This window comes from Myotis myotis, unplaced genomic scaffold (assembly GCF_014108235.1).
Source record: "Myotis myotis isolate mMyoMyo1 unplaced genomic scaffold, mMyoMyo1.p scaffold_m19_p_2, whole genome shotgun sequence".
In the NCBI taxonomy this organism is placed as follows: domain Eukaryota; kingdom Metazoa; phylum Chordata; class Mammalia; order Chiroptera; family Vespertilionidae; genus Myotis; species Myotis myotis.
The window spans coordinates 79,205,174-79,222,252 of record NW_023416324.1 but is presented as its reverse complement, the minus strand read 5'-3'; the positions used below and the strand labels follow the sequence as shown (position 1 = coordinate 79,222,252).

The window sequence follows — 17,079 nt, the reverse complement described above, 5'->3', positions numbered from 1 at the left end:
AAGACAATAAACAGCAGAACTTCGCTGGAGATCCAGACCAGAACTTGGCTGGAGATCCTGGCTGGAGATCCTGGCTAGGCTGCTGATCAACTGAACACTGTCTCCGTGTCCTTCCTTCTTCGCTGACTCCATCTACACCTTTGGGAACCCCTGGACCTGCTGGGGTTGGACCCCGGCATCTGGCGCCTGAACAGGGTTCCCTTAGGTAAGTCCCCCCGTACTTGGGACGGATAGGACTGCACCGTAGGGTGCTTCAGACCCCCCTATAGAGGATAAGTAGGGTAAGCGGGTAGTTAGTACAGAACTTAGATTGACAAGATGGGTCATACTGAGTCTAAAGAAAAAAGACTCTGTATTAATCTTTTAACGCATATGCTTACTAGCAGAATTGGAGTTAAGGTTACTCCCAGTCAGACAGAAAGTTTTATAGAAGACGTATGTCAATGGCTTCCTGAGGATGGAACTGTTAATTTAGAAACTTGGACTAAAGTAGGAAAGCAATTAAAGAACTATTACAGCTACCATGGATCTGAGAAGGTCCCGCCAAATGTCTTTTCCCTCTGGAATTCAATCTGTGACACCTTGGCACCAGAGGCAAAAACGGTTGAACTTTCTCAAAATTTAAATAGTCCCTCTGCTCCACCCAGAGAGGATACATCATTATTGTCTTCAGCTCAATCTAAAAGCAATTTAGCTATGCCTACTGATCAGGAGGAGAATAAATATCATAAACATGACCATTGGTCCTTTCCAGTCAGTAGAGAGGAGAGAGGCCCTCCCATTCAAAACAGGCTCCCCAAATTAGAAAGGAAGCCTGTGGCTCCTATGAGCTCCATGTCTAAATTTCAAAGGGCGATAAGAGAAGCTGAAGCTAATGGAGATCTTGAATTCTCACTCTGCTTCCCAGTTACATATGAGAATGAGACTGGTGGGAATAGAAACCCCACCTTGGAGCCTATACCTTACAAAGTACTTAAAGAATTAAAATTGGCCTGCTCTGAATATGGACCTCTAGCTCCTTACACACAAACCTTGGTAGAAACCCTAGCCAGTAAATGGATGACTCCTTATGATTGGTCACAGGTTTGTAAATCCTGTCTCTCAGGAGGCGATTACTTATTATGGAAAACTGAATATGAAGATCTTGCTAAGAAAGCTGTAGCCACTAGTGAAAAAACCAGAAAAGGAATAACCCTAGACATGATATTAGGAGAAGGTGATTTTAACACGGCTGAGGAGCAAATGAATATGCCTACAGAGGCACTTACCAAAGTAACCAGTTGTGCAGTAAGTGCCTGGAAATCCCTACCTTATACAGCAGGAAAAGCAACCACCCTTACAGAGGTTAAACAGAAGGTCGAGGAACCATATCAGGATTTCCTTTCTCGCCTCATGCAGGCAGTCAAGAGAGTAATCAATAACAAAGAGGCAGCCGATATCCTAATCAAACAACTGGCTTTTGAAAATGCTAATAATGCCTGTCAGGCTTTATTAAGGCCGATTCTCAGAACAGGAACTATAAATGATTTTATAAAACAGTGTGCTGATGTAAGTCCAGCATTTATACAGGGTGTAGCTATAGCTGCAGCTCTCAAAGGGGAGACATACCCTCAATATGTACAGGCAATAGGACAAGCCAGCAATAATACAGGTAATAAAAGAAATATGAACTGCTACTCTTGTGGCTTATCTGGGCACTTTAGCAGAGAATGCCCAAATAAAAATAATAATAATACTCAGGCCAGATGGCAAGCTCCTCGACAGCCTGGAAATACATTAGGGAATAATATTAATCCTCCAAAAACCGTTTGTCCCCGATGTCAGAAAGGATTCCATTGGGCAAAGGAATGTAGATCAAAATACCATAAAAATGGTCAGCCTTTAAACTCTACAAATAGCTCCCAAGGAGGTTATATCCCATCACCTCAATTGGGAAACTTGAGAAGGGGCCAGCCCCAGGCCCCTGCAATAATAGGGGCATCAACCTTCAACCCCTCTGCAAATTTCGATCAGTCAGTGACCTCTTCAGGGCAACCCCAGGCAGTGCAGGATTGGACCTCCACTCAACCACCCATGCAGTACTAACCCCAGACTCGCCAGTAGCAGCCATTCCTACAGGAGTGTCTGGGCCGCTGCCTGAGGGAACTGTAGGTTTAATATTAGGGCGGAGCCCCACCTCGTTACAGGGGATCTTAGTCATCCCAGGAGTTGTTGATGCAGACTACACAGGAGAAATACAGATTTTACTTTCCCCACCCACCACAACTATACAGATTCAGCCCAACCAGAGAATTGCCCAATTAATCCTGTTACCAATACATAAAATAGGGACAGCTGTTACCCAGGAAGCTAGAGGGGCCGGAGGCTTTGGATCTAGTGATGCAGCATTTTGGATACAAGAAATCCATGCTACTAGACCTACAAAAATTTTACAAATTCAGGGAAAACCAATTGAAGGTCTATTGGATACAGGAGCAGATGTTTCCTGCATAGCAGGGAAGGATTGGCCTTCTTCATGGCCCACGCACACCACCTCCACTTCCCTAGTAGGACTAGGCAAGGCATCTAATGTAAAAAAGAGTTCTCAGATTCTAACTTGGGCTGATGAAGATCAACATTCAGGAACATTCTGTCCCTATGTAATTACGACTATCCCCTTTACATTATGGGGAAGAGATATCTTGTCTCAAATGGGAGTTGTATTATATAGCCCCAGTGATAGAGTAACATCATAGATGCTAGACACGAGATTTAATCCAGGAAAGGGATTAGGAAAGGAAAGTAATACCTCACACTCCTCGACAGGATCTGTAATTGGGGCCATTGCCCTTAGGACTGCTGATCCCATAGTCTGGAAATCGTCACAACCAGTATGGGTCGAGCAATGGCCCTTAACATCTGAGAAAATATCAGCAGCCCGACAATTAATTGATCAGCAATTAGCAGAGGGACATATAGAGCCATCAAATAGTCCCTGGAACACACCCATATTTGTAATAAGAAAGAAATCAGGCAAGTGGAGACTTTTGCAAGATCTAAGAGCCATAAATGCCACCATGGAAGATATGGGCTCCTTACAACCTGAATTGCCCTCCCCTGTGGCAATTCCACAGGAGTACTGTGTTGTTGTTATTGACTTACAGGATTGTTTTTTCACTATACCTCTTCACCCAGCTGATTGTCAAAGATTTGCATTCAGCATACCATCAGAAAACTTTAAACAGCCTTATCAGAGATATCAATGGAAGGTTCTCCCACAAGGGATGAAAAATAGTCCTACATTATGTCAAAAGTTTGTAGATCAGGCATTGCAAGTTATTAGAAAGAAATTTTCAGATCTATATCTTATTCATTACATGGATGATATTTTACTAGCTCATAAAGATCGGGCTACTTTACAGGAAATTCTTACTCAGGCCGTCCTTGCTTTAGAAGAACATGGTCTAAAAATAGCCCCAGAAAAGATTCAGACTGAACCTTCTTTTTCATACTTAGGCAGAATATTATATACCTCTACTATCACCCATCAGCCTCTACAATTAAGAAAAGATCATTTAAACACATTGAATGATTATCAGAAACTATTAGGTGATATCAACTGGGTCAGGCCATATCTAAAAATAACCACTCTTGACTTAAAACCTCTATTTGACATTTTAAAGGGAGATTCTAACCCTAAGTCTCCCTGACAATTAACTGTAGAAGGAGAAAAGGCTATAGCAAAAATAGAACAGGCCATCAATAAACAGCAACTACAGTATCTAGATTATTCCAAATCTTGGGCCTTAATTATTCTAGCCACTAAATATACTCCTACAGGATGCTTGTGGCAGGAAGGACCATTAGAATGGATACATTTACCTGTCACTCCTAGGAAGATTGTACCACCCTATCCCTCCCTAGTGGCCACTCTCATTATCAAAGGTAGACGACGCAGTATCGAACTCTTTGGAAGAGAAGTTACTGAGATAATAATACCTTATAAAAGAGAACAATTAGACACACTATTACAATTTGAAGAAGAGTGGCAAATAGCTATAGGTAACTTCCCAGGACAAATTTTACATCATTTGCCAAGATCACCTATATTGCAATTTCTCTCCCTACATCCGTTTATATTTCCTATTAAATGTTCAAAAGAACCATTATCACCTCCTGCCTCCTTAGTATTCACAGATGGTTCCTCTAATGGTAGGGCAGTAACAATCATTGACTCAATAACCCATGTTCAACAAACTCTAGAGACGTCAGCTCAGAGAACAGAGCTTTTGGCAGTCATTTATGCTTTTGAACAATTGCAACAGGTTCCCTTTAACTTGTACACTGACTCTCAATATATAGTTAAATTATTTCCTCATATTGAGACCGCCTCTCTCCCACAAGGAAGAACAGCCATTTTCTCTTTGTTAACTCAGCTACAAACTTGCATTCACAAACGAGAAAAGGCTTTCTATATTGGACATATTAGAGCTCATTCCTGCCTACCAGGACCCTTAAGCGAAGGAAATTATCAGGCGGATTTACTAACTCGCCCAGTAGTTTGTACAGCTCTAGAAGAAGCCCGGCGGTCTCATGCCATTCACCATCAAAATGCTTCTGCTCTCCGTCTATATTATCGCATATCTAGAGAAGCTGCTCGAAGTATTGTGCATGACTGCGGCCATTGTCCTACTCATTTTCCTAGCCCTGCTACTGGAGTTAATCCAAGAGGACTTAGACCCTGTGACTTATGGCAGATGGATATTACTCATGTCCCATCTTTTGGCAAACTTTGCTATGTGCATGTTTGTATTGATACCTTTTCTCATGTTATCCTTGCTTCTGCACGTACAGGAGAAGCCTTTAAAGATGTAAGTCAACATCTGTTCCAATGCTTTTCCTACCTAGGAATACCAAGGGCACTTAAAACTGACAATGGGCCTGCCTATACCTCTAGAACTTTTAAAAACTTATGCTCTACATTCGGCATCGCACATACTACAGGAATACCCTACAATCCTCAAGGCCAAGCAATAGTAGAAAGGGCTCACCAAACTTTAAAAACGCAAATTAAAAAATTACAAGAAAATGAGTTTAAATATTCCTCTCCTCATCATGTTCTACAACATGCTCAATTTGTAATTAATATACTAAATGTAGATTCTGAGGGAAATTCCCTGATGTACAGGCATTGGAACCCTGATCTAACTAAACCTAAAGCCCTCGTCAAATGGAGAGACTTGCTTACAGGAGCCTGGAAGGGACCTGATGTACTTTTAACCCAGGGGAGAGGATATGCTTGTATATTTCCACAGGATGCAGACTCACCTGTGTGGATTCCAGACCGTCTAGTCGGACCTTATGTCTCACCGCCCGCCATCTCTGCCTCATCATAGCACACCTGACCAGTGCCCGTCTGCAGCAGATGTGCAGCCCTGAGCTGGAACAATCTGTCCATTGGGAGGATCACATGTGTCTCCATTTTGTCTTTCCACATGTCCCAGCTTTGCCCCACATCTCCTTTCCTTTTTCCTTTTTTTAAAATCTAACTACTTGTTTGCTGGTTCTTTGGCCTTTCTCCTTCTTTCCTGAACACAGCGTTTTCTAGAATCTCCCTACCCTACTGTTCTAGGAAGGGCACCTCCCTTTTATGCCGTGACTAGGGGTGTTTGGTATATGCCCCATACATGGAGTTGTCTTGTGCCAAGAGCCTGACATCCTGGGCTGAGAAAGCCCTGTTCCAGGACTCTCCTTTGTCCTGTATTGGCGCCTCTTACCCATGTGCCAAGAGGGACCCTCTTCTTACAATCCAATTGCCCATAGCTGTTGCCTGAGCTCTCTGTTCATGCTGAGGTTGAAGCCTCATGGTGGCTGGTACCATGGATCTGTCTCTGGCCCAATGGCATAAGCTGGGCCCTCTCTAGAGAAGAAATCTGAGTTCCCTATGATCAATGCCAGAGCCCCGCCAGCAGGCGAGGGAATCCAAAGGCAGTTGCTGGGCATGGAGGCCAGAGGGACATAGGCTATCAAGGAGACAAAACTGAACCTCACATCACCCTACTTGGCCCAGAGATGGCTGGTAGTCAATGACGGGTAAGACTCCACAGGGTGGGGCAACGTAAGACAGGCACAGTCGGGGGCCAGTAGGAGAAAACTTGGGGTGCAACAAAGGTGGGGCACAGACCCCCCTCCCCAATGGTACAGGGGCTTGAACACTCGCCCCTTCTGAGGAAGGTCTCCTGTCCCCATGGCTGCTTCCTGCTTCCCATGCCCAGCTCAGATCGGGACCCAGGTAAAGACAGAGACTGGCTGACAGCAGCTGCCCTCTCACTGCAACAGGACTTGTTTCCCATTTCTACCTGGGACCACAGGGAAAGGGGAAGCTGAAGGAAAGGGCTGTGTCAGGTTGCTGCCTTCTTCCCTTTCTTCTCCCTCTTTTTTCTAAACATTTACATGCCTTGTAGTTCTTTTGCTTTCTCTTCTTTTTCTCTCTACTACCCTCCATCTTCCATATCCGCTGACCCAGAGGGCACAGCTTACTCCTCCTCGGACACCGACACCACCATCAACCACGGCCCTGATGGACCCTTTGATGCAGCCCTTCAACTCACTGACGCTTCAGGAAGCCCGTCGCCAGTGATGCCGCCCGCTAGCCAGACCAACAAAGACAATCAAACCAACAACTTGAGGACAGCTGTAATCCCTTGACTGAAGAGGCCGGCAACCTTCTACAGGAATGGGGCTCCTTGTGCACTCCATCCACTATGTTTATAGTTATGCTCACTGTCATTGCTTGCCAGTCTTCTTCTGAGTTTTAAACGGCCCAATCTGAGAGGTGTCCACTGATTTGCATGCGCTATCATTTAAAAAATAAAAAAGGGGGAATTTGCCAGAAGCCGGTCCATCCTTGCTGCTTGACACAGTCGCTGCAGGATAGAAACATCTGCACAGCATATGTTTCAAGGGACCTGGCGTATATAGCATACTGTTCTTAATATGTTTGCTCCCCTTAGCACTGTGTGTTTTAACCAAGGTCACCTCTCCGAGAAAGGTTGTTTCCCCAGGTAGGGATTTTTCCCTGAAGTTAGGGAGGGGATGGAACTCCTTAACTAAGTGCCAGGCGGGTAGTTAATCACTTTAACTACAAACAATCATGCTTAAGCTACATAATCTTTACTCCCTGGAATGGAGATAAGAAACGCCCTAACCTTTGTAATAGAAATTGACAGGATTAAAATCAACTGGTATAAATATGGATGTAACAAGACAATAAACAGCAGAACTTCGCTGGAGATCCAGACCAGAACTTGGCTGGAGATCCTGGCTGGAGATCCTGGCTAGGCTGCTGATCAACTGAACACTGTCTCCGTGTCCTTCCTTCTTCGCTGACTCCATCTACACCTTTGGGAACCCCTGGACCTGCTGGGGTTGGACCCCAGCAGTGGCCTTGCCCCCTGTCACACACAGAGCCGCAGGGCAATCAGGGGGTTTGGGCGCTGCCCACTGTCATGCTGATCCCGGTGCTGGGAGGCATATTACCCTTCTACTATATAGAATAGAGGCCTGGTGCATGGGTGAGGGCTGGCTGGTTGCCCTGAAGGGTGTCCTGGATCAGGGTGGGGGTCCCCACTTGGGTGCCTGGCCAGCCTGGATGAGGGGATGATGGCTGTTTTCAGGCTGGGACTGAAGCTCCCAACTGCTCCTTTTTTTCTTTTTTTTTTCTTTTTTATTCTTGGCCAGCTTTAGCTCTGGCTCCAGCTCTGAGGCCTCTGCTGCTGAAAGCAGGTATCTGGTTTGTTTGGGTTCTATAATTGAAACAATGTATAACTCCAGCTCTGAGATCCTGGCCGGCTGAAAGCAGGTTTCTGGGGTTTTGTTTAGCTTCTATATTTGTTATAATGTTTCAGATTGCAAGCTTAGAGGCCGGCAAGGCAGGCGGGGAATGTTGCAGTCCTCTGTCACTGAAGCAAACAAGCCTCATGTTCAGTTTAAGCTGCCTGGCTTCCGGCTGCCATCTTGGCTGGCAGTTAATTTGCATATCGCCCTGATTAGCCAATGGGAAGGGTAGCGGTCGTACGCTAATTACCATGTTTCTCTTTTATTAGATAGGATTACCATGTTATTTTTAAATATTTCCCCAAAATTCTTCAATATCCCAAGAAATAATGAAAATTGGTCAGAATGACTTGACATAGTCCAAGGATTTCTGGATAGGTTAATGACTGTAAATGTCAAGCCAAATACTTCAGTGGATTCAGAAAAGAATTGATTGATATGATTAAGAAAATTTCATTGTGTTAGTGACCAGTGTCCACGATGACATTCTTTTTAGAAATATCCTGAAAGAGAAGTGAATCGTGACAAATGGGAGCCCGTGTACTTGGCATGCTTGGGAAGAGTACAGTGAGGTGGTGAAGAACATGACTGATGAAATCAAACAGACTTGAGTTTAAATCCTAGTTCATTTACTTACTACCCTTGTCACCTTGAGCAAGTTAATTAGCCTCTCTCATAGCGGGTTGTTGTTTTTTTTTATAAAATAGAGTTAATAATATCTCTCCTACAGAATTTATGTCTGATTTAGATGTTATAAAACATAGAAAGTACTTAATATAGTCCCAGGTTATAGATTTTCATGAAAGGACTCCACCCACTAGATGAATGGACTTGGTTACTATCCAGACTTCCTGATGGTTACAAAATAGAAGATAGCTCATTTCTGCAGACTCCCCTTGGCATCTTTGTTTTACAATGTGAAGTTGTAAAAATGGATGCTTTCTTGTTTATTTCTATAATTGAGTGATTTGTGATGGGGGTTGTCTCTGCACAGTTTATAAAAGCTCCCCTATAAACTGTTTCAGTGCCACTTTTAGAGTTACTAATAAAAATTTAGCTGATACCACTTGACTCCAATTCTGATAAAGTTCAAAGACTCTTCTCAAAAAGGCATATTTTTACTTATGGAGACTTAGCAGATGGTGTAATTGTAAACTCGGAGTTGCAGAACTAGAGGTCTCTTGGCGACAGCATGCTGTTTATCCTTTTGTATACAAAGCATAGAAACCAACTGCAGCTCAGAAGAGTCACCCAAAGAACATCTCATTCTTAGCTGTGGCTTAGCTTCGTAATTAGTGCAGTGAACCCATGGAACTGTACCCAAGTGTGCAAGTGTTGTTACAACAAAAAGCTAGTACATAGCAGCACATGAAAGACTTTTTGTTATGTTAATATGGGGTCTGCTCAGTAAACAGTATATTATGTTGATGTGTATCCTCTGTTAGAACAGTAAGAATTTGAACTTCAAAGGATTCAAAGATTTATAATACAAACAGATATTTAGCTAGGAGGGATGAGTGTAAGATTTAATTAAGTAGCATGACTTGTATGGCATTCATTTAGCATTTGATTGATAATCTCTTCAAGCTTAAATTTTGCTTTTTTTCCCCTTGGAAGACTTAACAACCAATGGATTAATCCATAAACCGCAACCCCTAGAGAATCGAGAGCGACAAAAGTCATCAGACATCCTGGAGGAATTAATTGTTCAAGGAATAATACAAAGCCACTGCAGAGTATCTAGAAATGGAGAATCATACGATGTCACGGCAAGTAATTTTACAATGAACATTAGCTTATAGTTAAAAATAGCAATAGAATATGATTGATCCCAAGTTATTTCCAGCATATGCATCTTATAGTCACAGTACAGACAGCATTTATCTTAGCCAGTTTTTTCTCCCATAAATTCCCTCACCTTTCTGCACACTATCCTTCTCTATGGATTCAGAATTGCCCTAATAATTAATGATTAATGAATTCAATAAAACATATCTTGGGTTTTACTAAATTTGAGACACAATAAGCCCCGTTGAATAATATGCCTCATTCTTTCAGCAATTTTTATTAAGCATTGCTTATGTATTAGGAACTGTGAATATAAAACTAAATTCTGATTTATCTAATAAGAAAATAAGCCTTAGTACCAAAGCTAAACCAGATAAGCTTATATATTTATATACACAGTCTAAGGTCAAATATGAGAAAATGCAGTTATAGAAATGGTTTTCCTCTTATTTTTCTTTGTTGATTCATCTTGACTAATCTTCATTGTTTTTCCTTTAGAGTGAGTAATATGTTTATCTGATTTTAACTTATTGTGGCCAAAGTCTTGAGGTCTTAATTTTTTTAATAAGTTCTGTGCAAATTTGTGAAGAGGATAGCAGGTTTTGTTGCTGTTTTTGTTATTTTGTTTTGTTTTCTTATTTGTTTGTTTTTTAAGCCAATGCACTGAGGCAGCACCAATAGTCCTAACGCATAGTCAAAAGGAAGAAGATAAAAGAAGAAATAACAAGGAAAAGAAGCCTGAGGGGGGAAAGAAATGGATGGGGAAGAAAAAAAGAGACAGAAATGGTGGCAATAGAGCCCAGAAATCATATCAATGGCTTGTGTTGTAGGGAAAACAGTCAGCTGGGAATAAAAAGATACATTATTTAAATAGAGTTTGCACCTAGACCAAGTCACTAAGTGTTTGAATAAAGGCAATTTTCTCTTCCGTTTAGGAAATGCTGAGTATTCATGAATAAAATCTAAAGTGGCATTTTCTTTTGAAGAAGGAAAGTAAGCCCTGTAGAAAGTATTTGGAGGTAGGGGGGAGGAGGGGTGGAGAGAATGAGGAGATTGCTAAACCTTGTAAATGATATTATCAGGCTGCCAATAACAAGAGGATGTGAGGAAAGGGAAAGTAAAAATGCACCATAAAATGGAAAAGATAATGTCAACATAATGACAATTTACATTTATATAGTGGCATCATACAAGGCATTTTGTAGTACCTTGTTTGAAAGTCCCAAATACAATGCATCTTTAATACAGAAAGAGAGAGGACAGATTTTTTCCTATCTGTAGACTCGAGGGTGGGGGTGAGAAAAAATGAAGATGTGTCAAAAGAAAAAGACAGGAGAGCAATCTGGAGGCGGATAGACTGTGGAAATGTTGAGTAGCTAAGTGATGCCTTCTTAAGGGAAATGCTCTGGAACCTTAATGCCAACAGGAATAGCATTAAAACATTTTCCAGTGATTCAAACGCCAGAGATGAATGAGTTCAGACTCAGACCTTGCAAAGGCACCAACAGGGTTAATTAACATGAGCTACATCATGAAAGAGATGTCTCTTTTTAAAAAAAGAAAACTGTGGGCTTGACTTGCAATAACATCATTAAGTGAGCCAAAGATGAAGGCTGTTTTCATATTCTATAGTGATGGAATGGTTGTCAGGAGCATAGCTGGAGTGTTCTCAGGATTTAAATGGGATGGGATTGCAGAGGTAGGTAAGAATAATACAGCTCTTTTGTGTTTGTTTGTTTGTTTGTTTGTTTGTGTTGTTATTTTTTTTGGGGGGGGGGTTTGGGGGGGTTGATTTTACTTTGGAATTGGGCCAAGATGCCCTGGCCTAAGATTTAGGCCGGCAGTAATCCATAGCGGTGCCTTTTATTGCCTAGTGCAGTGATGGCGAACCTTTTGAGCTCGGCATGTCAACATTTTGAAAAGCCCTAACTTAATTCTGGTGCCGTGTCACATACAGAAATTTTTTGATACTTGCAACCATAGTAAAACAAAGACTTATATTTTTGATATTTATTTATTTTATTTATTTATTTTTTATTAAATCTTTATTGTTCAGATTATTACATTTGTTCCTCTTTTTTCCCCCCATAACTCCCCTCCTCCCAGTTCCCGCCCCACCCTCCGCCCTCACTCCCCACCCACTGTCCTCATCCATAGGTGCACGATTTTTGTCCAGTCTCTTCCCGCATCTCCCACACCCCTTTCCCCCGAAAGAATAGTCAGTGCATTCCCTTTCTATGTTCCTGATTCTATTATAATCACCAGTTCATTCTGTTCATCAGATTATTTATTCACTTGATTCTTAGATTCACTTGTTGATAGATGCATATTTGTTCATAATTTGTATCTTTACCTTTTTCTTCCTCTTCCTCTTCTTAAAGGATACCTTTCAGCATTTCATATAATCCTGGTTTGGTGGTGATGAACTCCTTTAGCTTTTCCTTATCTGTGAAGCTCTTTATCTGACCTTCAATTCTGAATGATAGCTTTGCTGGATAAAGTAATCTTGGTTGTAGGTTCTTGGCATTCATCACTTTGAATATTTCTTGCCACTCCCTTCTGGCCTGCAAAGTTTCTGTTGAGAAATCAGCTGACAGTCGTATGGGTATTCCCTTGTAGGTAACTGAATTTCTTTCTCTTGCTGCTTTTAAGATTCTCTCTTTGTCTTTTGCTCTTGGCATTTTAATGATGATGTGTCTTGGTGTGGTCCTCTTTGGATTCCTTTTGTTTGGGGTTCTCTGCGCTTCTTGGACCTGTAAGTCTATTTCTTTCACCAGGTGGGAGAAGTTTTCTGTCATTATTTCTTCAAATAGGTTTTCAATATCTTGCTCTCTCTCATCTTCTGGCACCCTATAATTCTGATGTTAGTACGCTTGAAGCTGTCCCAGAGGCTCCTTAAACTATCTTCGTATTTTCGGATTCTTTTTTCATTTTGCTTTACTGTTTGGGTGTTTTTTGCTTCTTTGTGTTTCAAATCTTTGCCTTGATTCTTGCGCTCCTCTGGTCTGCTGTTGGGAGTCTGTATAGTATTTGTTATTTCAGTCCATGTATGCTTAATTTCTAGTTGGTTCTTTATCATAACATCGAGGGTCTCATTAGATTTCTTGAGGATCTCACTACATTTATCGACGGCTTCTAGACAGCTCTTAAGAGACCTTAAAAGTGTGGTTCTGAACTCAATATCCTCGATTGACAGTTTTGTCCTGTTTCTTTGTCTCCACATTTTTTATGCTTTCTTGGTGCACACCCTAGTGGTCTTTGTGTGCAGTCTTGTTGTAGTTAAGCCTTGATTGTTGTCAGCAATACCGGGGGTGATTTGACCTCCAGGCTAACTGGCTATGAGAGTCCGCTGTGTCTGCAGTGGGAGAGCTTCTGTGCTGGATCTCTAGGGCAGTGCTAATCTAGCCTTTGCCTGAGGCTATCCGGCAAATGGCTCTGCGCAGGGCTTGGGCGGGGCGGGTCCCCAGGGATCTACAGGCCGGGCCGGAGCGAGCAGTTATGGCTGCTCTCAGTTCCGTCCCTAGGGGCTCTGCCTCACAGAGTCCCAGCAACCGCTGCAAACCTCGGAGAGAAAGCTGCCTTCGAGTTCCAACCAAAGCCAGATAGTCCCGCTTCTCCCGTTTGAGTCTGGGTCCCTAGAGACTCGCCTGGATCTGGAGCTCAGAGTTTGAAACTCCCTCCCGATTGAAAACAACAACCGCGCCCTCCGCCTCCAGCCCACTCCACGTGCACTCCGCACCTTAGTATTTCACTTCAGCACTGTGCCTCCTCTGAGTCTGGGTATGATATTCTCTTTCCTCCTAGTTGTAGAATTTCCACTCAGCCAGCCTTCCTGTGGTTCTGGATGATGTCCGTTCTGTCTTTTAGTTGTTTTTTGAAGTGGTTGTTCGAGGCAGCAAACTCCGGCGTTAACCTATGCCGCCATCTTGGTTCTCTGATATTTATTTTATATATTTAAATGCCATTTAACAAAGAAAAATCAACCAAAAAAATGAGTTCGCGTGTCACCTCTGACACGTGCGTCATAGGTTCGCCATCACTGGCCTAGTGCAGTGGTCCTTAACCTGGCTGCACACTCGAACCACCAAGGAAGCTTTCAAAACCCCAGTGCCCAGGCTCCACCTGGGACCAGTGGCTGCGCTGGAAGCTCCCGGTGCTTCCCAGGGGCAGCCCAGGCTGAGAACCACTGCCCTGCAGTGTCAAGGAACATGCACACAGCCTTCCAATTCATCCCAGAGCTGGCAAGGGTTGAAGCTTTTGAAATTGAAATCCCCCAGTCGCTGTGAAGAGAATTGTGAAGAATTCCTAGCAATATAACATATTAGCAGTTATAACACTAAGCTTATACCCAGGAAGCATAAGGAAATGAAGGAGAGATATGATCGCTCATTGTCAAGGTAAAATCTCCAATTCATGTGTAGTTGAGAACAGAAGTGTGTCAGACACCAGGTGCCCTGCCTATTTTAAGGACAGGTATAAGGCCACTGTGAAAAGATGAGAATTAAACTTGAAGGACAAAAAGGGACCCATATCAAGAATGGAGATATTATTAAATAGCTAATACTTTTGACTATCTAATATTTAATAATATTTTTAGGGAGGGGGGAAACAAATGATAAAAATTGGCTAAAAAACAAACCAGAGTGAAGGGAAACAGAAAGAAGATGGTCAAAAGGGGATGCTAATGTCTTCTGTTATGGCAATGTGATAAATCCAGTCAGACATGTAAACACTATTTTTTTATTGCTTAAAAAAACATTTTAAATATGTTGGGGGGAAAAGAGTAATAGATATGAGAATACTTTAGAAACAAGACTTATGTACACCAACAGTATACTTAAATACAAGGGCATTTGAGACATAGCCAGGTTCTCTTTAATTCAGTTATCATTTAGAGTAACATGTAATAAAAGATGCTGAAAAGTGAGGGTCCTTCGTTCATCTTCTGAATCAGGGGACTGCCCTGTGAGCCAGTCTGTCCCCAGAAGTCCACCACAGAGCCCCCTTTTGCCCTTTTTTTTCCTCTTAATTTCATCTTTTGCTTGTTGGCAACTACTATAGCAATTCCATAATGCCCTCTGGATAACCTGCTTTCAGGCATATTCATACTAATAGATGTTATGTTCACTCAGAAAATACAATGATATGTAAGAAATATAATATTTAGAAGCTAAATATCAGACTAAGTGAATCAGTATGTTTTGAAAGATTCTAATGAGACATAACTGGCTGTATTATTTGCATTGGTGTTCTGCACACATGTAAATACTAGAGGCCCAATCCACGAAATTCATGCAAGAGTAGGCCTTCCTTTGTCCAGCTGCTGGCACCGGCTTCCCTCTGGCACCCAGGACCTGGGCTTCCCTTGCAGCCCTGGCTTCATCTGGAAGGTCATCCAGAAGGATGTCCAGAAGGACATCTGGCCTAATTAGCATATTACACTTTTATTATTATAGATGTGTATGGATTGGGATGGATCTCTTTAGCGAGATGTGATTGGTTCTCATTTATCGACATAGGTATTAACTGCTTTAAGTGTCTTTCCTCCCAAACTTATTTCTCCCTATCTCTTAAGGCATCCTGAGTCTCCCTACATAAGATTCTGAATTTTCTATTGACTCCTCCTGTCTCCGGTCAGAGTTTATTCCCTTCTCAGCAACTTCTGTACTTGGTAACCTTTAGTGCAGTTAGGGTGTTTGTCCACATTGCATCAGAGTCTCTAACATTATTTGCTGAACCTCAGGGGGAGTTTGTTGAGGAGGAAGTCACTGGGTAAAGACCAATAATGCCAGTTAATGCTCAGACCGACCTTCCCCAGGAGGTCTAGCAGTGACAGAGCAGGAATGATACATCTCTTCCCAGAAGCTTTGTCCTATTTTATGCGCAAGGCTCCAGTACGGGCCATAGCCAAGGTGGGTTCATCTGTAGGTCAATAGTTATTTAAGGAAGCTCTGAGGAATACACAGTGGTAATATTATACAGTTAGATTGGCTGGAAAAAAGACCCAAATCTTATCACAGCATCTTAGGGCATGGCAGTCCTCCAGTGGTGTTCTTAAAATTATGGGACTAGTAACCTCTATAGGGATTTAAAAAAAAAAAATACATTTTTATTGACTTTAAAGAGAGAGAGAGAGATGTCAATGTGAGAGACACATTGACTGGTTGTCTCCCGCATGAGGGGGACTGAGGTATGTGCCCTTGACTGGAATCGAACCCTCGACCTTCAGTCCACAGGCCAATGCTCTAACCACTGAGCGAGCCAGCTAGGACCATCCCAGTTATTTATAATGAACAACTCACCACATAAAACTACCTCAAGGCTGTTACTGAACCAAAACTTCGACAAATATTTCCCCTTTAAAAGGCTTTCTGAGAATCACAGATCTTAAGGCTGCAGGAAGCTTAGCCATCCCAGTCCCCTCGTTATTTTTACATTTGAGAAAACTGAGCACATAGAGCAAAGGTGCCCTGTCTCAGGTTACACAGTAAGTATGAGTAGTAGGCAGGCCAGAGGCTAAATCCCAGCCCCCTGCCTGTTGGCCCTGCGATTCCAAACTCATTCCTCCCTTTTGTGACAAATGTTATATCTTGGTTATGATTCCATGTGGTTATTGAAAAAAAATCACTGCTTTCACCAAATAAAAAGTAATTTGCACTTTTTAAAAATATTTTTTTTATTGATTTCTGAAAGGGAGAGAGATAGAAACATCAATGATGAGAGAGAATCACTGATCGGCGGCCTCCTGCATGCCCCACACTTGGGATTGAGCCCGCATATGCCCTGACCAGGAATCAAACTGTGACCTCCCGATTCATAGGTTAACACTCAACCACTGAGCAATCCTGGCCATGCAAAAATAATTTCCATTTACTGAGTGGCTAAGATCTACTTCTCCTCCCCGTTAAAAAAAAAATAATCCCATGAAAAAGTATTATTAAACCTATTTTACAAATGAGGAAGGCAAGTGTTACGGAATTTAATGCCAAGCCACACCATGGCTGAGCCAGGATTCAAACCCAGGTCTTTCTGGTGCCTTTTCTGCTATGCTAAATTGTCTCTCTTTGATTTATTTTCTCGGTATTTAGAGTATTGCAGTCTGACGAGACAGTCTTTTAGATATTACAATGGATATCAATATCTCTTTTGTCTTTAAACATCTTTAGAGAAATTATCTATTCAGTTCACTTTATAATGAAGCCTTGGAGTTCATTGAGACCTCCCCCAGTCCTAATGAATCCCTGTATAGTGAGCTAAAAAGACGTCCATATAAAGTGAGGAAAGCAAATTGCAGAGCAGTGTCTGTAGTATAATCCCATTTATGGTTGACTAAAAATTACAGATGTAGTCTACGGCCATACCACCCTGAACGCGCCCGATCTCGTCTGATCTCGGAAAATTACAGATGTAATTTAAAGTGGTCATGATCAGAGACCACATGCCAAACAGAGAATTAGAAGATTATTTATGTATCAT

The 17,079-nt window shown here is 42.1% G+C and overlaps 1 protein-coding gene across 1 annotated transcript in view; it reads left to right on the top strand.

Moving 5' to 3' along the window:
- The window catches only part of STMND1 (stathmin domain containing 1), a 36,029-nt gene that overhangs the window by 16,834 nt on the left and 2,116 nt on the right, over nucleotides 1–17,079 (top strand). The window contains exon 3 of the mRNA XM_036348049.1: nucleotides 9,433–9,584. Within this exon, the coding sequence (XP_036203942.1) occupies nucleotides 9,433–9,584 (152 nt within the window). The remainder of the gene's footprint in view (nucleotides 1–9,432; nucleotides 9,585–17,079) is intronic.